Here is a 23,220-nt window from a genome sequence, read left to right on the forward strand (position 1 = left end):
AATTTCTTTCAAAAAATACAAACCCATTTTGTAAATACCAATATTCTATTAGTGTTTTATGCCTATGAAGCATGAAACAATAGTCTGCAAAAAATTAAAAATAAGTCTTGCTTAAAAAGTAACGATGGGTCAAAGAACAGCTATGAAGCCCTACCAAATAAAGAGCTTTGAAAAAGAAGCAGATTAAAGGATGTAATCAAAGAAATAAATAATCAAAAAAAGAAGATAGGATGGTGCCAGGAAAAATGAAGAACAACCAATGTATTTCATTATTTTCTGTTGGCATCCTTGCCAGCTTAGGACACATGGGAAAATTAGAATGAGGAAAGCCCAGGCCCGTTTGTTGGACTTCCTTTGGCTGAACTTATAGAAGGACAAGGACCAGAGTCACAGCAAAGGGCATGAATGACTAGGAGACAGCACGCACCATGAGAGGGATCATAAATAACAAGATCCCATATCCATCTGAGTAGCTGAGTGACAAATCTTGGCTAGCCAGATCATAGGGCCAAATAATAATTCTTAAAAATCAAGAAACAAGTTATTGCTCTAGAGTAATCATCTCTAGTAGATCATCTAAAGTAGACGAGATTTTATAGTTCCATATTTGCTTAAGGACATTTGAAAAAAAATCATATAAATGGACATATATCCTGGTTCTGAAACTTAGGAAGAATAATAATAATAGCAAGGTTCTTATGGCTAGCATTTCTACAGTGGGTGCTTAATAAATATTTATTGACTGTTTGAATCTACAGTAAGGGTTTAAGCTTTAAGGTTGCAAAGTATTTTATAAATGTTCATCTCATTCGATGTGGGATATGAGGTATGTGGTAATGAAGAAGTCTTAAGTTTCTCTGTGTCTCTGTCTTCTCATCTGTTATATGGGGATGATAACATCTTCAACTTAGCAGGACTGGAATGAGGAAATTGCTCTGTGATTTCAGAGTGATATATAAATTCAAGTAAGTCTGTTTGGACCTGATTTCATCTATGTAGGGTAGAAATTTACTCCAACAATGCAGAATAACAATATCTTTACCTTACAGATTTAGAGAAATGCCTGAGGTACTGGATGTTAAATGACTCACCCAGAATTCAACAGCTATAGATGGTATGTATGTATCAGAGGCAATATTCAAACCCTGATCTTCCTAAGTTCAAGGCCAGCTATCTAATTGCTAATAGAATAATTGTTGAGTTATTAATAATAAGGAAATCATTCGTATAACTTTGGAAGAGATTCCTTCAATCAACATATGCTCAAATTTGTACAGACTGAGCTCCATGGTTCTACCATAGATAGAATGATAATGGCAATGATGATAGGAATAACAATTGGCATTTTTGTAGTGCTTCAGTTTCCAAAGTATATTACAGGCATTAGTTCATTTGAGTCTCAAGTATGATCATCCCTATTTTACAAATGATTGAGAGGAATGAGGGACTTGGCTATGGCCACACAGTTAGTAAATGTTACACATGATTTGAAACTAGGACTTTTCTGGGCAAGTTCATCACTTTTTCCTCTATACTACGCTCTCTTTATTTACATGATGTTTACCTATGTTGTTCCCCTCTATCTTCATGCCCCCAAGTGGAATGGAAGCTCTTTCGGGGCAAAGATGATTTCTTTTTTAGTCTCAGTATCCCCACCACCGTACACAGAATTTGGCACAATAGGCATTTGCTAAATGCCTGTTGAATTAATGAATGAATATCTATTTTGGGTTTGGAAAGCCCTTGGGGAAGTTATTCAGTCTATTCCTCTGGCTTTAAATCAGTCCAATCTTAAATTAACTCCATTTCCCCCGCCCAATGAATGAATGAATGTCTCTCCAGTTGTTAAAGAACTGCAGAAGAAAATTTTACAACTTCTCTTGGTAATGCACTAGCTATTTGAACTGTCAAGAAACTCTTCCCAAATTTAAGCTATGCCATGAGAGGCTTAGGTTAAAACACATTTCCTCATATTTGGTCTTCAGCAGAGCCAGGACAGCTGGCCACCATTCTTCATACAAAGACTATTATGAAGTCACTCCTCAAGCTTCTCTTCCCTAGGCTGAATAATCCCAGTTCCTTTCATCTCTCCTGGAGATATTATTTCCCAGGCCTTTCATCATCCATGTGGCTTTCAGTTGAAACCTTCCCAAGCTAAGGATTAAAAAACAAAAGCCAATGTGACTGGTTGACTTTAACATCGGACTTGATGTCCTGGTTTGTTTGGACTCTTGGAACTTGTATGACGTGAATGACATTGATGAATATGTTTTGACTGTATTAAATCCTTGGGATGGGTACAATCTGCCTTTCCACACACAGGCAGGGATAGTCTCCAGTACTGAAACTATGAGATAAGAATGAGCCTTGAAACATCAAATAGGACATGGAGAAGCATGGCTCTGCCAAGGTCAAAGAGGAAAACCTCTTAAGGGCCTGAATTGTTTGACTAAAGGGTGACTGTAGAAATGAATTATAGTGCATGATTCTTAAATCAAGGCCCCCCGCTTTCAAGTATTTTAATTGTCTTGAGATATAACCTTCAGCAGTTGGCAAGATAGAGCCTTAATAAAGGGTTGTTGTGGAATATAAAAGTGAAAAATTGCTACAGAAATGGTTTTTGATGATGATGATTCCTTGTATATTTCAAGATAAGAAAGTAAAAAAGAAAGCAGAGAGAGAAAATCAATATATTATTAATTTGACTTGTAAGTAACACAGATGGAACTTGAGAGGTATCAAAAACATACATATCCTTATAAGTTATGAAACATCCAAATATGACAAATAACTTCATAGAAAAATGCATTGTTCTATGTCAATGATTTAAAATTAAGAAATAAAATATTGATTTTCTTCATTAAAAAAAACATAATGTATTATTTAATGATAAACAAGAAGGCATTAAGAATCTACTATGTGCTGCAGATACAAACACAGAACTCTCTATTCCCTATTATTTTATTTTTACTTATTGTGCATGTGTGATTGTACTTAGAATATAAGCTCCTTGAGGACAGGAACTATTTCTCGTTTTGTTTTTGTATCCTCAGTACCTAACACACTAGTCTGGTGCAAAACAAATAGTTTTTTAAAAATGCTTACCATAATGCCTTGCATATAGTAGGAATTTAAGAAATGTTTATTGGATTGGATAATTCTAGGTCAGTTTCTGAGCCTTGGCTTCCTCCTTTGTAAAAAAAAGTAATACTGGAAGAGTTACCTTGAGGCTCCAGAGAAAAGCACTTTTAAAACTTTAAGGAGCAATGTGTCAGTTGTTATTGCTACATCCCATACCTTTGTTGACCTTGCTGCTATCTCAACATTTCTTCTGAGATTTTTATCATGAGACATCATCCATATGCCTCAAAAGGAGAATAGAAGAGAAACTGTACTTACCGATTGAAATAGCAGGTGACCACTGCGCCAGCTATAGTCATTTGTTGGCAGGCCAGGACAAATTCACTAGTCCAGATAAGGCCCACTAAATGGTACCACCACATATATCGAATGCCAGAAAGAAGTTTATATTCCACACGTCCTCCTGTTGTTACCTGCGCCGTACCTAGAGGGTCAAAGAAACGATGTTTCAAACAACCTTGTCCAATGTCCAGCACTGCCAAATGGTTCAAGAGGGCAGCAGGTCTACTTTGTGGATTAATCTTTAGTTAAGACCTCAAGTAGAAAGTAAACTTTTAAAGCAGGGACTCTTTTTGTCTCTGAGTCTTCATTGCTTTGCACAAGTGATCAAGATATAGACATTCCAATACGGAAAGTCTTTTTTATCAAGATAGACTGACATCTTAAGAAGTTCTAAAGAGCTGCTTGAGATACATAGTCATTAAGTGACTTGCTTGTGATCATAGAGTATTAAATTTCAGTCAAGATTTTAACCAAGGCCTTTCTGACTCCGTCCATTACTTTATCCACTACTCCACACAATTGGAAGTCTTAGCTGTTTTCCTGAAATTTATCTTAACATCCCTTTCCCTACAAAGTATAGACTTCTAGAACCTATTACATTTCCCTCCTTGACCACACAGAGAGTGTGTGAGGTAGGAACCTATTATATATATGGCTATACAGCTAGTAAATGTCTAAGAAGGATTATGGAAGGCTTCCTGTAGGTGGTGGGATTTTAGCTGGAATTTTAAAGGATGCCAGCAGTTGGAGTGGAGAAGGAAGAGTGTTTCCACATCTCAGCCAAGAAACACTTTGCTTTTTCTATTATATAACTTAGTAGGCTCAATTTAAAAAAAAGATTCTTTACCTGGGGTCTATGAACTTATTTTTTTCCCCTAATATCTTAATAACTATGTTTCTTTAAAAAAAATCAAATTTGTATTGATATCATGTTTTTCCTATAATTATACCTATTTCCAGTACCTTTCTTTCTTTCTCCTGAGACCCATCCCATATACCAATATTTTTAAGAGGAAAAAAAAATCAGCAAAACTGACGGGTACATTGAAAAAGTCCGTAAACATATGTAATGTGTAGCACACTGGATCTCCCATCTTCACATTGTAATTGGTTTTCTTGGTAATTTTATGTGTTTTATTTTATGCATTTAAAAATATTATTAGAAGTCCATGACACAAAACAAATAAGAATTTTTATTAACATGAGTTCACATCTAAGGTATGCATTTATGGCGATCTGGGGAACTGGACAGTCAACAAGCATTTATTAAGTACCTACTATGTCTTAGGCACTGTGCTATACACTTAGGATATAAAGAAAGGCAAAAACTCAGAGAAAACAACTGTTAAAAGTTATTGTCTTATTTTCTGCAGTGCTACAAATCAACTTTATAGAATTCAATTGCTGTTTTTCAGTTATTCCATTTGTGTTGTACTCTTGGTGATTCCATTTTGGGTTTTGCTGGCAAAGATTTTGCAGTGGTTTGCCATTTCCTTATCCAGTTCATTTTTTACAGATGAGGAACTAAGACAAACAGAGTTAAGTGACTTGCTCAGGTTCACCCAGCCAGTGAGGCCAGATTTGAACTCAGGAAGTTGACTCTCCTTGATTCCAGGTCCAGCACTTTGCACTATGGTGCCACTAAGCTGCCCTATATAATTCAGCCCTTCTTCAAAGTCCCTAAAATAAAGGGGAAAGGAATTATGCTGTATAGCCTTGAGATGGCCAGAATTCCTTGTTTCCTGGGTTCCAGTGATGGGCAACCTAGTTCTGCTTTGGTCTGTTTATAGCCTGGGTATTAATCAAGGCACTGATAAATAGGCAGGCTTTTTCTAGGATGGTCACATTTCAGAAAAGTGTTCTTGAATTTAGGTATTTCTGACTCCAAGCCCAACATTACTCCATTCATCTCTTAAAATTTCTTCCTACATTTTTTTTCTACTAAGTACATATTACCTCTTCTGTTCTGTTTTTCCTTAGGAATTAAGATGAAAATAACAGGAGGGCCAGAGAGTAGATTAGATGCTGTGTAACATAAATGCAGATTTCTCAGAAATGGGGTTATCTCTGAATGAAAAAAAATGAAGATTTTATCTTTTCCATCTCTTGCCTGTTTTTGCTGATGTGTTCATGTGGAATGACCCAACCTCAGCCACACTGGGGGGTCACTGTTTGGGGCAGCAAACTCAACTTCCGAAGTTGATAAGTGAAGGTCTCCTTGGGCCAGAGGGCTCTTAGCGTTTCAGGAAGAAACAGATCTGAGTAGGAATAACAACAGCTGACGTTTATCTGTGGCTTTAAGGTTTTCAAAGAGCTAGGAGGCTTATATAATCTCAGACTCAGAGCCGGAAGGGATCTTCAAGGTTGTCTCATCCAACCCCCACACTTTACAGAAGAAAACATTGGGGCTCTGAAGGGTTAAGTGATTGCCCAGGGTTGCAAAAGATCTTAGAGCTGAAAGGGAGGCCAGTCAGGAAGCATTTATACTTTGTCCCATCAATACCATCACTTTGCAGATGAGAAAATGGAAGTTCCTAAAGGCTACATGACTAGTCAGTGAATATAGCTTGTAAATTTCTGAGGTAATATTTGAACCCTCACTTATCCTGATTCCAAGTCCAATATTGCTTCTACCACATCACATGGACCAACCAAACGTGCTGTCTGTTCCCCTTTGCATGTGAACCTCAGCAAAGGTCTCTTTCCCAGGCATTTGACTTTTCCTTCCTTTTGTTCACTTTTATGGTGATCTGTGAGTGAATGCTTATAGCCTCTGGCTAGCCTTTTTCTTCCCCAAGGTGTGTGTGTGTGTGTGTGTGTGTGTGTGTGTGTGTGTGTAAAATTACTCTTTAAACTGCATTAAAAAAAATAAAAAATCAGAGACCCTGATTCATTTTGAAAGTTTAGAAACTAAGGTCTGAGCTAGCCAAGAGCTGGCAGGTAGGAGTGTATTTGTATCTGTTGGTGTAACTTGAGTGCCCTCTGCAATATGCCAGTTTGTGCATTCAAGAGCCCTCTGCTGGCCAATTTAGAAGGTTACCTACTTTATCAAGAAGGTCTGAAAAGGGACCAGAATTCTGAAAAAATCAGATGGACCCCCAAAAAGTAGGAAGGGGAGATTATAATAGAAAAACCCCAGAATGAGGGACAAGAAACCTATGTTTTAGTCTTACATCTTCTACTAACTAGCTATATATTGTTTTGGACATCATTTAATCTCTCTGAACCTCATTTCATCCATAAAATGGGAATTCTAAATTCAATGATCTCTAAATTGTTGCCCAGCCCTAAGATTCTATGGCCAATAGAAAATGGGAAAGCAATCAATCCTAAGCATTTATTTAGGATTTAATAATTTATAATAATTTATAGCCAAACGGTTCTTTTTTGCCTGCATAGTATGTGACAATGTGAGAAATAATTCCGAATCCTGGTAGAATCAGAATATAAACTTCTGGGTGAGCAAAGAATCAGAATAGATATTGATATAGGATTGGGTCTCCTCCTCCGGCAGGGTCAAAGAATGTTGTGTTTAGATTGCGGTCAGTTAAGAGTATTGTAATACCGGCTGAGTCTGGGTCTGAGGCAACAGCTAGAAGGCTGAGTGAATGGATGGAGCATTGAATCCTGTGTCAGGGAGGTCTGAATTCAAAAGCAGCCTCAGAAGCTTACTAGTTGTGTGATCTTGAACAAGAAACTTAACTTTCTTTTGCATTGGAGGTAGCTAGATGGCTTGTAGATGAAGTACTGGGTCTGGAGTCCAGAAGACCTGAATTCAAATCTGGCTAGTTGTGTGACTCTGGGAAAATCACTTGAATGTGTTTGCTTAATCTATTGGAAATGGCAAACCTCTCCAGTTTCTTTGCCAAGAAAACCCCATATAAGGTCAAGAAGAGACAGATAACTGAACAATGACATAGTATGGGTTAGGAGTGCTAAGAATACAAAGGAAAAAAAAAAAAACAATCGGAGTAGCCAGTATGTATATTAATGGGTACATACAAGATATACAGAGGGCAGATACAATGTAACTTCAATGAGGAAGGCAGGGACCAAGAAAGGCTGCTTTTAGAAGGTGGTGTCTGAACTGAGTCTAGGAAGAAGTCAAACTCTAAGAGACAGGAAAGCATTCTAAGTATGTAGGACAGTCAGCACAAAATCTCAAGATGGGAGATGAGAGATAAAGAGTGCTGGGGATCAGGAATGGCAAGAAAGATGAAAGAGGTAAGGATCAGGTCGAGGTCTTTTCTGGGTAGCCAGGAATGATAGGTGGAATTAGCCATCCCCAGCAAACCTGCTCCAGAGTAAGCCACCCTATGGAGTGATCAGTTATGTACTGCCAATGAGAAGACTAGAAAAGAGAAGGCTTGGAGAGGGGGTGGAGAGAAGAGGGGATCTGACAGAATGGCCATCTCCTGAAGGGTTGTCAGGAGGGAGAAGGATTCGCCTTGTTTTCCTTGGCTCCAGAGAACAGAACTAGGAGTGATAGTTGAATATAACCAAGAAGCAAATTTAGACTTGTTTAAGGGGGAACACCCCAATAATTAGAGCTTTTCAAAAAAGTAAGATGAGCTGTCTTGGGAAATTCTGGGTTTTCCCCCTCAATAGTTTTCAAGCAAAAGTGTAGTATATGTCAAAGCTGGGATTGGATCTCCTGAATTCAGGTTGAGTGCACTTTCCTTCTATCATTTAATCTGGTACTTGATCATATACTGTCAATAGGGCTATGTTTCCCATATTTCTACCCCTTTCAAGGTTGCTTCCAGCCCCTAAACATCGATAGAACAATGATAAGGCTAGTAATCGGCAACACATAAACATTAAAGAAAGCGAGATTTCTGGCTCAGAGAAGATGATTTTATGGGGGAGGAGGACATGACTGCTATCTGTATTTGAAAAGCATATATTTCCTGTAGAGGGAAGACTGGCATTGTGTCTGGGCCCAGATGGCAGAGCTAAGAGCAAGGAGATGGGAATTTACAAAGGCAGATTTTGATTTGGCCTGAAAAACATGCAAATGTAATCTAAAGTGTGGTGTTTGTTTCTTGAACAGATGGGGTCATTGAACATGGGGGTGTTATCAACCCACCAAACCCTGCCTTCACTGCAGGTCTTCAAGCAGACTGGATGACCTCTTGGCACATGAGTTAGAGAGCTGATGACCTTTCAGGTATGGGTTGGACTTGATGTCTTTGAAGTTCCTTCCAATTCTGATTTTTTGAAGGCAGAGATGTATTGTCTTCCTCCCCACCTGCCATCTTCCAAAATGCTGAACACATGGCAGATAACCAGTAAGGATCTTTCAACTTTTTGAAATAATCAACAAGCATTGATTGTTGTTGACTGACATGCAAAAAACGGAGACCTACTCTATGTTTGAGATTAACTAAATGAAAGAAGGTACTGGCTAAACTGTTTTCAAATCTGCCAGACAGAACAATGAGAATCCTGGAAAGATCCTAAACTTTTTTATAAACAAATTAACAGCCAACACTGACATAATTTCCAATAAAACAATAATCTGTTACTTTGTGATCACTATATTTATTCTGTATAGAGCCTGTTGTATATCATTACTCACATACTTAGCAGCTATATGATCTTAGGCAAGTGTGTTTGCCTCAGTTTTCTCATCTGTAAAATGAACTAGAGAAAGAAAAGGCAAACCACTCCAGTATCTTTGCCGAGAAAATTCCAAATGGGGTCACAAAGAGTTGGATATGAGTGAAATAAATGAATAAATTACACACTGTTGTTCCCATTATGTTGTGGGCTCTAGGAGGACAGAGACCATCTTTTACTTTTCTTTGTATCCCAGTGCTTAGCACAATGCTTAGCCCATTATTGTTTAATTGTTTTTCAGTAATGCCTGCCTCTTTGTGATCCCATCTAAGATTTTGTTTGTTTGTTTGTTTGTTTTTTGGCAAAGATACTGGGGTTGTTTGCCCTTTCCTTCTCCAGCTTATTTTATAGGTAAGAAAACTGAAGCAAACAGGGTTAAGTGAATTATCTAAGGTCATTCATCTAGCAAGTGTCTGAGGCTTGGGAAGAGGATTCTAGACCTGGTGCTCTACCCACTATACTACCTAGCAACCCCTCCTGGCATATGGTAGATACTAAATAATATTTTGTTGACTGACTGACTGATCTACTACTTTATTTTATGCTCACATCATATTTGTGAAATAGGTCAACCAAATGATGGAGTTAGGACTGGATCTCAAGTCCATTGGTGATGTTATTTCTCATTGGACTACCTTACCTCCTTTCTTTTTAAAGAGAGAAGTTTTATTGAATTTGTGATTTTTAAAGAATGCACAGTAAAATGGATATGGCACTGGGCTTAGAGTCAGGAGAATCTGAGTTCAGATGAGCAGCTCACCTTTTCCTTGTAGCTTCTATCTTTTCTTATCTACAAAATGGTGGCAGGGATAGGATTGGATTTGAAAGCCACAAGGTCCTCCTCCAGTTCTTAACCTAGAATCTTATGGTTTTTTTCCCCTTTATCTAGAATCATTTCCTGATATTACATTTCACCTTTCCCTTTGACAAAGGGGATACACCAGCTCAATAAAAAATCAAGAGGAGCTGAGTTCAAATTTGACCTCAGACACTTAATATTTCCTAGCTGTGTAACCCTGGACAAGTCTTAGGAAAAAAAAAAACCCAAGGGGGATAAACTATCCCCTTTAATAGAGAAAAAATTAAGCAAAACTGATGTTATGGCCAAGTGAGTTATCATATGCAATATTCCATTTCTGTAGTCCCTCATCTCTCTTCGGAAAGGAAAGAATTGTGATTCATTATCTGTTCTCTGAGATTAACATGGGTCCTTTTGTTTAATCTGACACCAGCTGCTTTATCAGGGCAGTTTCCATTTACAGAATTCTTGTCATTATGTAAACAGGTCCTGGGGTCTCCTTTCTAAGCACATAACTTTTCATAATCTGGGTATCTTTTTATGGCTCTCACAACTTTTGCTCAGGATGACAGCCGTGCTCATCCCTCTGAGTTACCACATGCAGACACCCAGTCTGTCATCCAGGCAGGGCAAGGCTGCTAGAGAGGGTGACGTAGGCAAGAGGAAGGCAGAAGTTAAATGTGGCCAAATTCATCCCGGTTCCTTTCAGTACAACAACAGCATCTGCTGGTTTGCTGAGGTTATTACAGTTCTATTTTTTTTCCATTTCAGTTGGTGCGTGCTATGGTGGCTGGCTGCACAGAGGCATCCATTGATTAGCCCATACCCATCTTTAATTCTCATGGGATTTTATTAGCTGTGTGGTGGTTTAATAACATCCCATTCTCAATGAACCCATTTGTTTAAGAAACAAACATCCAACCTCCTTAATTGCTATCATATTTTCCCTTTTTGGTTTTTATGAATGTCAAATATTCTTTCAACCAATAACGTGGTTCAAAAGTTGCAAATATTTACTTTCTATTTTAGTTACTTGTCTTGAACCCCAGACCAAAGATAGGAAAGATGGTCAGAAATTGCAATCCTCCTTGCTGAGGATATTAAACTCAACATTTCCACATCTTGCTGGTGTTTCCCAGCATCCCCAATCCCCTGCCTGTTTATACCAATGTGTAAAGAACTAACATTTTCCTGCCAGTTGTTGAAATATCCTTTAAAGAATGTCCTGTTAAGTAGAGAGATACCAACTTCTTCAGAGACCTGTCCACTTATGAGATGCTTCTGCCAACTGGTCAGGATTCTCTCTCTTGCTTTTCCTCTGGTCTCTCAGAGTCCAAACTGACATTTTGGCTAAAAGGCTTCTGAGAACAAAAGATGGCTCTTTGTGTGGAACAGGCCATCTTGCCAGACTCAAGCTGTTGCTGGGACCATCCCATAAATCTTTCTTGATTGGTAGAACTTGCTACTGGCCTGGTCTTGAAGACCCCAGAGTCAACTCCATGCTACAAAGAGGCAGCAGAGTAAAGATAAAAAGAATAGTCATAACAATAAAGTATCCCATAATTTATCCTAATGTAATAAGGTTTGGCATTGCAGGAAGGGCTCTGAGAAGCTGCTATGGACTTCTGTTTTCAAAAATGTATTTTATCGCTACTCCTTTTAATTTTACCTTACAGTCACTACCTACTGATCCATCCCACCCCAACTCATGCCACCCCACTTCCTTCTCCCTCTTAACAGGCTGATTTTCTTGTCTCCACTGTCAATTTTGCTAAAACACAGATCTGACAAAAAAAAAATTGAAGATCAAACGTAAGATACTCCTTTTGGCTTTTTTTATAACCTACCCCATTCCTCCTTTTCATAGTCTTTTTACACCAGACCCTTCTCCAGTTACACTGGTTTTCTATTGCCCCTCACTCATAACACTTCATCTTTCAAAGTCCTTCACCCTAATTATCTTCCATACCTGAAATGCTCTCTCTACTGACCTTTTTCTTCTGGCTTCCTGGACTTCCTTTAAGACTCATTTCAAATCCCTTTTTTTCTGCAAAAGAGCCTCACTACTCCGGCTCTCCATCTCTCCTTCCTACTGGCTCTTTACCTCTGGGATTATATGCTATCCTATCTTGTGTGTACTTTTTTTCCCCCTTACGTTGACTTCCCTATTAGGAGAGCTATCCAAAGGGAAGGATTATGTTTTTGCTTTTCTTTGAATCTGCCAAGGTAGCACACAGTAAATTCTGGAACACAGTAAGCATTCAATAAATATTTTTGACTGACTAAACTGGCCGTGTCTGAAAATGTATGTTTTATGCTGCATCTAGAATCTGCTACTAATGTGTCAAGAAGCTGGAGGGATACCATTCATATACCTTATGTCCCATTAGCAATGTATAAAAATATATGTAGCAATCATTGATCTCAAAATCATACTTTAAAAAAAATTCAATCAAGAGAGAAAGCTACATTATATGTCAGTCATATTAATATTATTTTAGATGTGTGTATATGGGCATATGTATATACGTATGAATGTTTATGTGTGTGTATAGATATGTATGTATATACATATATCTTTATATACACATTTATACATATAAATGCATTCATATGTGTATAATATACACATAAACATATTTGTGCTTAACTGTAGCCTGCTTGAGGAAAGTGGGAGTATGAAAGAGGGGAAAAAAAATAAAGTAGAAAGTATACCATAGAGAACAAAAGGAAACAAAGAGAAGATGGACAACCATGAATACATTATTGTTTATTATTAAATATGCTTTCCTGTAATAGAAATTTTTTTATGTATAGAATTCAAAAATTCTCCCTGATGTTCTGCTGCACACACAACAGATTTTTTCTTTTCTTTCTTTCCTTTTTTAATTCTGTTTTTTCTTATCTTACATTTAAGTCTTGAATAAATTCACACACAAAAAAAAAAAAAATGCTGTATCCACAGTCCACCACCTTTCTGCCAAGAAGCATGAGGAATGTCATTAGGTCCTCTCTCTAAACTTATGGCCTTTCACCACTACCACATAAGTACAAGTTTTTCAGACTAGCTAATACTATATAAGACAAAGAAAGAGAGGACTTCTCTGTCAGGAAGACCTGAGTTCAAGTCCTGTCTCTGATATGTGCTGACTGTGTGACTTTGGGCAAATCACCTAACTTTTTAGTGCTTCAGGCACTCTAAGACTTTCAGTCTGTGGTGCTGTTGTTGTCCAGTTGATTTAGTCATGCTTCACTCTTCATGACCCTCTTGGATCATACTGTCTATGGAGTTTGTTTTGGCGAAGATATTGGAGGGATTGGCTATTTCCTTCTCCAGTAGGGGATTAAGGCAAACAGAGGTTACGTTATTGAGCTACAAACACACAGCTAGGCAGTCTCTGAACCTGGATCTGAACTTAAACTTTCCTGATCCCAGGCCTGGCACTCTATCCGTTGAATCACCTTTTATAAGCTGGCACTGATTTGTAATATAAAGGGAATTTCCTCAGTAGGAGTTATCTGAACCAAAAAAAATCATAGGTCTCAAAAGAAATAGCTCAGGAGGGCCTGCCCCTGAGGGATAAAATGTGGGAAAGGATGGATTAGAAACAGGAAGAGGAAAGTAGCATGGCAGCTGGGGAGGATAGGGTTGCTAAATAGGGGTGATGGTTAAAGAGAAGAAATTCAAGTGGAATATCCTAATGTCAACAGACTGTATGTATTGGGGGACACAGTAGCTCTCTAAGAATCAAATGAGACAATATCTGAAATTGCTTAGCACAATGCCAGGCACATAGTAGACACTTAATAAATGCATGTTCTCTATTTCTTCTCTCTCAGCTTGAGCTCTTACAGCTTTCAGGGTTAAAGCTTCTTGGAGCACAGGAAACCTCAGGGATTAGGAGATAAATCAACACACAGGTACAGACAGATTTATTTATTTTGGCCAAGAGCTACCCTCCCCAATGCCTGGTTCAAAAGAAAGTCAGCCAAGACAGGAAGTCTACCTTAGGTTATTCACCATATTTATAGGATCATATATTTAGGGTTGGAATGGACTTCAGAAGCTACTGAGTTCAGCAGTCTCTTTTATAGACGAGGAAACCAAAGCACAAAAAATTAAAAGAGCTAAGGAAATAAAACTAATAAATAAATATTGGGAGGAGGACTCAAACTCAGCTCTTCCCGACTCCAAGTGTAGAAACCTAACAATTATGTCAGCTAGGATGCTGGCCAACAGATCCTGCTTCTTGCTGGGTTCTCATAGGAAAGTGTGAGAATTAGATGGTAATTTAATTTTCATAGCATTATGAAAAAGCGAATTGGAGAATGGAAACTTAAATTAGAAAATTGTAACCTAAGAAATGGGATGCTGGGACTTCCAAGGACATCAAAAAATGTAATGAGGGGCTGAGGTTTTAGATTTGAATAGGAGCCTTCTGGGCTTTGACCTCTTCTCCCCTTCATGGCTACCTTCCTCCATAAGAATGTAAACTCCTTGGAGGCAGGGACTGGTTATGTAATGAGGGGTTGAGATTCACATTCTGTAACTTCTGTAATACCTAATTAATGGGAAACCAGGGGAGGGAATTGCACTTCTGGATAGGAAATAAAAGACTGCCTTTGTGGTTTCAAAAATGTGTCTACTGAGCTAGGTACCCATTCATGCAAGAATGTAAAATAAATCTTTTCTGCATTCATCAGGGAGTCAGTGAAATTCTTGGTAAGATATTTTGTTTCTTACAATAGTATTATCAGCAAACCCTCACTGAGCCTTATCATATGCTAATGACATGGCTAATTACACAGAAATGACTGCCTTCCTGCAAGTTCAGGCTCCAGTAAATCACTCAGAAGGTGGTAGTGTTTGTAGTCTCCATCCGTACAATCCATAGTGATAGAAGATATTAGGGTTAAAAAGCAATCAGCTTCAAACTCAAATTATAAGGCAAGATCCTAGGAGTCAACAAGCCCATATTCTAGTTGGGGAAATGCACACAAATTTCCAATAATACTAGAACACAAAGTATCATATCTAGAGTCTTGGCCCAATTTGGGATACCTGATTTTAGCAAGAACGTTGATAAGCTGGAGCACATCCACCCAAAGGAGAAAATCAGAATGATGAGGGGTTTCAAGAACATGTCCTATCAGGGTCAATGGAAGTAAATGAGCATGTTTAGTGGTATGTTTATTAGTCAATAAACATTTATTAAGCGCCTACTATATGCTAGATACTGTAATAAGCACTGGAAACAAATACAAAGAAAGATAATTCCTGCCCTCAAGGAGTTTAACATCTAACACAGGAAAATAAAAAGAAGATGAAAAAGAGTGGGGAGAGGTTTTCCATCCAGGGGCATGGTGAAGTCAGAGAAGTCCCAAAATAGTTCAGTCAGCTGAGAAATGAGATTTCTGAACTCACTCCTTAAACAGAGGGTTGGATTTCATGGATCCATTCTCCAATCAGAGAATAGTGAAGAGGAGGAGATTTGGGGGGAGATGAGAGCTTTCTTCAGTCATTTGGAAAGCTGATCTATAGAAAGACTAGATTAATTTATTTGGTTCCAAAAGGCTGAGATATTATTATAGATGGGCAATAGAGAGGCTTGATAAAAATAAAAAACTAAGTGCAATCCACAGGAGAAGGAGCTTACTCTGGAGATGATGAAGAGTCAGAGGGCTTCAGGGAAGCTTAATGACCTACTTGTCCTTGATGCTGTAGAAGGGTTTTGTGTTTGGATTTGAATTGGACTAGATTGTCCCTGAAGGACCTTCCAAGTCCAGGATCCTATGATTTCAGGAATCTTGGCTCAGTGTTCACCTACCATGCTTGTGGCCACGATTCAGTCACTTAATCTCTCTGGGTGCTCAAAAGGAATGGGTAGGCATATAGGAGCTCTTTAACATCCCTTCCAACTTTGAAACTATTCTCCTATGATGTCACTGAGTGACACCCAGAATTGATAAAGAACTGATCCAATGCCACTGAGTCTATATAGTACAGACAGAGGGACTCTCAGAAGCAGTAATTGGGATCTGAAGTTTAAGGACTGCCAGGAATTTAATTTTCATAAGAAAGGAAGGCTTGTGTTTCCTTAGGAACATCTCTGGGTTATTTTGGCTCAGTTACAAATGCTTTAGCACTTTCAGAAAACATTTCTTGAGCCCATAATACAGCCTTTCCTCCATTTTGTCCTATCATCTCATTTCAGGTTCATTATATAGTATGCATGTAGATATGTATATTATGTATCTATATATACATATATATACTGAAAAAAAAAACTTCATTGTTACTTCTCACAAAACCAAATAATCAGATAATACAATACACAATAAACAAAGTCACATTTATATAAGAGATGATGAAGCAGGAGGGTACTGTTTCCTTTATTATAAGTTATGGTCTCTTTAAGAAACTTATTTCCTTTTGAACTGTGATTCCTTTCAGGGTCTCAACCCCTCATGGGGAAGGCATATCCCCACTAGATAAGTTATCTTTCCAGGATGCCAGAGCCTTTGATTCAATTAGAAATCCTGGTCAAAAAACACCCCTTTGAAGTGATGTTAATTCCAATAGGAGATCCCGGCTAAAAACTGATAAGAATCTAAGCCTGGGAATCTCGGCTCCTGAAGCCCCACCAAGAATCCTGGTCTGATCTGCTCAGGCTGTCCTAGCCCCCAGTCAGATACCCAATATAACAGCTTCCTTCAACTATGGTCTTTGCAGATGGCCCAAGCACTTTGCCAGGACCATTCTGCCCGCTGAGAAAGCATTTTCTTAGCACCAAAACTCCATTTTTCAATAGATCTGCCACTAAAGAAATCAGTCTCTTAACAAATTGATTTCTATCCAACAATAAATTTTCCTTTTGCATCAGGAATGAGTGAATTCTTTCACTCCTAAATCTGTGGCTGATTTAAAGGAGATTCTTAACAACTCTCTTATTGCCACTAACTTCTTGACCACCAGGTATTGAGACCATTCAAACCGCATCAGTAGAAAGCACATTTCTATATTTCTTTTGTGGCAAAGTCCTGACATTTCCTTCCTCCATCTTCATCAGCTCCTCTTTGACATGGTGTCACTTCCCCTTGCAACAAGAGAGTAAGTCCTCATAATAAACTGTACTTTTAGAATTAGAGAAGCCAGAAAATACCTGGCCACTTACCTGCAGTTCCTAAACTCAGCAGGACAGCAACCCACAGCACCCAGAAGAAAATGAGGATTATAAATGTCCAAAGTGGTTGGAGGAGCAGGAAAGGGGAACTGCTGATAGTTTTACTCGTTACTTGGAAAAGGTCTACTGTCAACTGCATCCTCTCTCTGAGAACAAAAATCAGTATGAGCAGAACCACCTGTTAAAGAAAAAACTATTAGCAAATTCTTTTAAAAATTCCTAGGAGAATAGTTTTTTTTCTTTAAGTTTTGAGAAATTTAAAAGCTACTGAGTTTTCAGAAAAAAGCTCAATCTTTTGTTTGACATTCAAAATCCTTCATAACTTGTTCCCTCCTGTCTTTCCAATCTTCTTACACCTTCCTCCCACATACTCTTTCATAATGTGACAAGGGCCTCTACAATGTTCCAAGAATAAGCCACTCCATTTCTCAACTTTGAGTATTTTTTCTGGTTGTCCCCCATACCTAGAATATTCTCTTTCTTCAGCTCTACTTATTGGCTACCTTCACTTCCTTTAGGTCTCAATTAAAATTACATGTACAGCCTTTCCCATGGCTCCTGAATCCTACTGCCTTCCCTTTATTAATTATTTCCTATTTTTCCTGCATATAGCTTGCTTGTATGTATGTCTACTTGTTCTCTCCCCCAATTAGATTGGAAACTCCCTGGGGACAGGGAGTCTGTTGCCTTTTTGTATTCTTAGCACTTAGCACAGTGCCTGGTATATAGCAGATACTTAATGTTTATTGACTAAGTTTTGTTTATTCTTTTTGCATTAACTGATAAATTCCATGCCCAAAGGAAAGGAAGGTGTAAGATAAAACAATGAAGAATGAATTACTATGAAGTTTCTTAGGCAGGGCATTCATCTTTTATTTCTATCACATTTCTACCATAGTACTTACTATAAAAATGTACATAAGGTGCTCAAAACAGCTGGCGAACTAATGGGAAATGAGAGGTAAAATGCAAAAGGATAAGAAGCCAAAAGTGCCATAATGTGCCGTTACATTTATCTTTTATTTGGACGTAAATTGCAAATAAAGCAAAATGGGATGTTCTTTTAAAGAATAAAGTGAGATTGTCATCTGGGTGTTCTTAGAAGCAAGAGGCTACAGTGCAGAGAACTTTGGATATAGAATTAAAGGTTATATATATATATATATATTTGCATTCTAATTTTGCCACTTAGTTTGGGAAAGGCATACAACAGGCAATTAATAAATGGTGATTGATTGATCATTCTATTAAATGAAATTTGGATTAGATGATGTACTAAATTCCCTTCCAGAGGTAAATCTATGAGCCTGTAAAGTACATATTTTGTAATCTATCTTGTGGGAGACAATATGAGATAGAAAATGCTTATACACATATTAACATCCTTGTTGATTATTCTGAGAGGTGTCATATATGTTGAAAGACATGTAACTCCTAATTGGCTGAGAGGATACTGAGAATGATGTTTTAGGGGATTATTTGATTTGGATGCAGAGATACATATGGAGGAATGATCTCCAATGACATCTAGTTTGGGGGAGGAGAGGGGACCTAGCTATATTTCTTCCTCATCTGATCTCATTGTCCTCACTTTAGGCACTTAGTCTCTGAATCTTTCTGATATGTGTTTACTTCCCAATTTGAATGTATACTTCTCAATCTTAGGAACTCTCTCACTTTTCTCCCTGTATTCCCAGTGCTTAGCATAGGACTCAGTACATCGTGTTTAATAAATGCCTTTTTATTAACTCATTCTAATTTGTATTGTATTTATCTGTATATATATCTTACTATCCCTGCTAGACTGTAATCCCCTTGAGAGCAAGCATCATGTCTTACCTATCTTTTCTTTTTCCTAATTTCTAGCAGAGTATATTGTATATGCTCAATAAATTAATAAATGTTGAATAAGTAAATGAAAAGAAATACCTCAATGCAAGTGGCAGATGCAATGGGCTGAGGCAAAAAAAAAAAAAAAAATGCTGTACATTTTCCTGTGGGCCCTACTGTATCTTCCCTAGGCATGGGAAGAAGAGACTCCCCTCCCTATCATAGCATTCTTTTCTTTAATCTAAGCTTATCCAACTTTTTTGATAGTTGAAACACCTTTATTTCATAGTGAAAGAAATGCTCTTAACTATTCCTTTCAAGGATATTACACAGACCATTCAACGGATTTGCCTTCTCCCTCTTAAATCACAAATTTACACAATTTTTTTTTTCACCAAGAATGGATAACACACTTTGGGAGCTGTGTGGTTCAATAAAATATATATATATATTATTGGGAGATTTTGTGTGCAATGAAATCTTGCAAAAGGAAGGCCTCAAGAAGCAGATGCCTGCTTCTTGGATTAAGAAATCCACCTTTTCCTTTTCTATGACTTCATTTCTGGGAGAATAACACTTTCCTCCCTCCCTTTTAAAAAGTATTTCATCTGTCAAAAGACAGAGGGATTACAGCTCAGCTGATTTCTGACCCCATGAAGGGTCCTAGCAAACCATGGTAGAGTCAGTTCCAATACCCACCAGACCCTGTAACATTTTTCAGCCTTTGAGAAGGAAGGGGGGGAAGGGTAGAATAAAACTTCTTTCTGCTCTCTTGCCACTTGGCACTCATCTGTTCCTAACTAAAGAGCTCATAGGGAAAGAGAAAGCAGGTTCTCTGAAAACTAAACCCACCCAGCAGCCAACAGGTTTGGAAACAAAAGGCTCTGTGTCCCACTGCATCGTGAGATGTTACGCCAGCCAGCAAGCAGCTCGTTCATTGGCCGGTGGGAGGTGCCAGTCTTCCCAAACAGGAAACATTCGCCATGTTATTGGGAGGCTGTAACCTCATCCCCTCTCAGCTACTACCTAGTCTCTGCTTAGACAGGAATGAAAACAGTAGAGTGCTAAATTAGCAGCCATTGGTGCCTGGGAGGGAGCAGGAGGGGTTTCATAAAAATAGAAGCTTTCTATTCTTCCTGATTTTCCTTTATCCCTGGGTAGGAATCAGAGAAAGAGAATCATCATCTTTCACCTGCACATTCTGAGGTGAAGGGCTAACTGTGACCTTTTTGTTTTTGTTTTTTTGAGAAGGTAATTCTCAAGATTTCCCAGCTCCTACTGTTTGTCCTGCTCTTTTCCATGTGCTCCTTCCATCCCCCACCTCTGTGTTTTCACCCTGACTGTTTCCCATGTGTGGAATGCTCTGCCCTCTCACCTTTTAGTTGTTCTGGCTGCCTTGAAATATTCAGCTCAAATTCTACTTTCTGAAAGAGATTTTTCCTGATCTCATAAAGGCTAATTCATTCTTTCAAATTACTTTCATCTTTGCTTTATATATCTTGCAAGTACATAGTAATTTATATGTTGTTCCTGCCATTAAAATGTATGAACCTTAAGGGGGGACTGGGTTTTTTGGGGGGAGAAGGGAGATTTCTTTGCATACCCAGGATTTTAGTCATTTTTTTCATTCACATCTGACTCTTCGTGACCCCATCTGAGGTTTTCTTGTCAAAGAATGGTTTGCCATTTCCTTTTCCAGCTCATTTTATGGATAAGGAAAGTGAGGCAAAGGTCACACAGCTAGTAAGTGCGGAGACTAGATTTGAATTTAGGAATCTGAGTCTTCCTGATTTCAAGCCCAGCACTCTATCCACTGCTCCACCTAGCTACCCTTGCCCAGTACATAATAATTAATCCTTAACAAGGATCTATCGACAGCTTGCCTTGCTGGAGTAGGGTCACTTCTTACCGTGATCACTGTAGAGACAATAGCGAATCCCAGTAAACATTTCATATTTTCTCTTTCGGTGTCCAGTTCAATGCTGAGGTCATTGATATAGTCATAATAAAGCCACCATAACACACCAGAGACAACTGGAAAACAAAACACCATCTGGCCTCAATCAATCCTCATACTAGAAAATATGGATCCCACAGCAAAGCTGTGACCTGCTAAGTCTGACTTCTGTCTATCCCAGGATGGCCTCTCTCAAGTGCAGGGGTCCCAAACCACAGAAGGCTTTACTGGTAATAAGCCATAGATGGAATTGGGAAGGCAATGAGTCATGAATGCAACTTGCAAAGCACTAGCTTTTAAGGCTTTCTGCTTCACCCTGCAGTTGCTTTGAATCTTCCAGTGGTCTCCAAGAGTAGTCTAGAGTCAGAATAGAGCCCAGTCAACTGGGGAGAGGGAGGTGCCCCACATGACATGTGTAGGAGCAGTCCTACCTTTGATTTCCTGTGCAAGACAGAGACCCACTTTCTTATTTATAAGATGAAGGCATATTTATCAAACACTTAAACAAGGAATAATCACAGGATTTAGCCCTGGAAGAGACTTCAGAGATTAAGTAGTACTAATCTGTACTTGAATAGCAATTCCCTCTGTAATATCTCCAATAAATGGTCAACCAATTCCTACTTGAATTTCTCTTTTTAAGTGATTATTTATAGAGTGCCTTGCACTGGCTTCCCCCAACAGAATGTGAGTTTCTTGAGGTCAGAGACTAATTCTTGCCTTTCTTTGTCTCACCAAGTGCTTAGCACAGTACCTGGTACTAGTAAGTGCTTAATAGATGATTGCTGACTGAATGATTTAATGGATGGAGAGCTCACTACTTCCTAAAAGAGACCATTCTAACTTAGAATAGGGGCAGTTGTTCTTTTAAAAATATTTTTAAGGACAGCTAGGTGGCACAATGGACAGAGCACTGGCCCTAGAGTCAGGAGGATCTAAATTCAAATCTAAACTCAGACACTTGGCACTTACTAATTGTGTTACACTGAGCAAGTCACCTAACATCGATTGCCTCACTCTGACCTCTCTTCCCCAAGTAATTTTTATTGTTGCTTTTTGCTTTCCCACCATATTCACTCCTGAGTGTCCTAACTATCAGGAAGTTTTCCTTTATATCAGGGCAAAATCTACTTCTTGACTACTTCTAATTTTTGTTCTTAATCTGTCATCTGGGGACCATAAAGTACTAGTCCAATCCTTCTTCCATCTGACATATTTTCAAACCCTTGAAGGCAGCTTTCAGCTTCTCTGTAAGTCTTCTCCAGACTAATTCCTTCAGTTAATACTCAGAATGACAGCCCCATTTACTTCCCCATTCTTAAGGACTTTCTCTGGCTCTGTTCCTGTTTATGAAAAGTCTTCTTAAAATATGGTCTCCAGAACTGAACATAATGCTCCAGGTGTGGTCTCAGTAGAACAGAGGACAAAAGGATCATCGTTTCCCTTGTCCTAGATGTTATTCCACTATTATTGCACCTTGTGGAAACTGAGATTCCTAAAAATTAATTCACTAGCTTAAGTTCATACAGGTATAAATTCTAACAATTTTGTATTTCACTTTTACATATCAAATGCCATGGAAATCTTTGTGTTTTTTGTAACCAGCAACCAATGCAGTGACTGGCATGTAGTAGGTGCCTAATACTAGTCTTATCAAAATAATCCCTGAATATATAGAAGAAAGGTCAGAGTTGAGAAAAAGCAACATATATCATCCTGACTCACTTAAGAATATACACAGATGTAAAGGAGACTGAAGATAAGTATTATCATAGCACTTACTACATGCCAAGCATTTGTGCTAAGCACTTTACAGATATTCTCTCATTTGATCCTATAACAAGCCCATGAACCAGATGCTGTTCTGTTATTTTGACCATTTTACAATTGAGAAAACTAAGGCAGAAATTAAAGTGATTTGCCCATGATCATACAGCTAGTAAATGTCTGAGGTCAAATTTGAATCTGCATCTTCCTGCCTCAAGAGCTAGTGCTTTATCCACTGAGCCACCAATCTGCCTCACATGGAATGTAGATTTCCCAAAATTTGGCAATGTGGAATTTTGGATAGAACTTGGAATAAAGAAGAATCTGGTTCAAATTTCACTACTAGTCCTTAATTGCTATTTGACCACTGGCAAAGCTCAGTTTATTCAGATGTAAAATGGGGTGACTAATACATGTGGGACTTACTTTTCAGGGCTGTTCTGAGATAATATTTCCTAAGCATCTTGCAAACCTTAAAGTATTATAAAAACATAAGTTCTTATTATTCTCAATAGACTGAATTTCAGCTGTTGGAAACACCAAACCAGAAGCAACTCTTTCATCAATTCTCCGAAAGTGTAAGTTATTTTTATAACTCTTTGAAGGAAGATTAGATATATGAGTTCATCTTGCAGAGG

The 23,220-nt window shown here is 38.3% G+C and overlaps 1 protein-coding gene across 2 annotated transcripts in view; it reads right to left on the bottom strand.

The window, feature by feature from the left end:
* The window catches only part of SLC44A3 (solute carrier family 44 member 3), a 98,119-nt gene that overhangs the window by 44,473 nt on the left and 30,426 nt on the right, over positions 1-23,220 (bottom strand). For both annotated transcript variants that reach the window (XM_051993302.1, XM_051993304.1), the window contains exons 8-10: positions 20,768-20,892; positions 17,020-17,206; positions 3,400-3,565 (exon numbers count right to left, since the gene is read on the bottom strand). In XM_051993302.1, coding sequence (XP_051849262.1) covers positions 3,400-3,565; positions 17,020-17,206; positions 20,768-20,892 — 478 coding nt within the window. The remainder of the gene's footprint in view (positions 1-3,399; positions 3,566-17,019; positions 17,207-20,767; positions 20,893-23,220) is intronic.

This window comes from Antechinus flavipes, chromosome 4 (genome assembly GCF_016432865.1).
Source record: "Antechinus flavipes isolate AdamAnt ecotype Samford, QLD, Australia chromosome 4, AdamAnt_v2, whole genome shotgun sequence".
NCBI classification, from domain to species: Eukaryota; Metazoa; Chordata; class Mammalia; order Dasyuromorphia; family Dasyuridae; genus Antechinus; species Antechinus flavipes.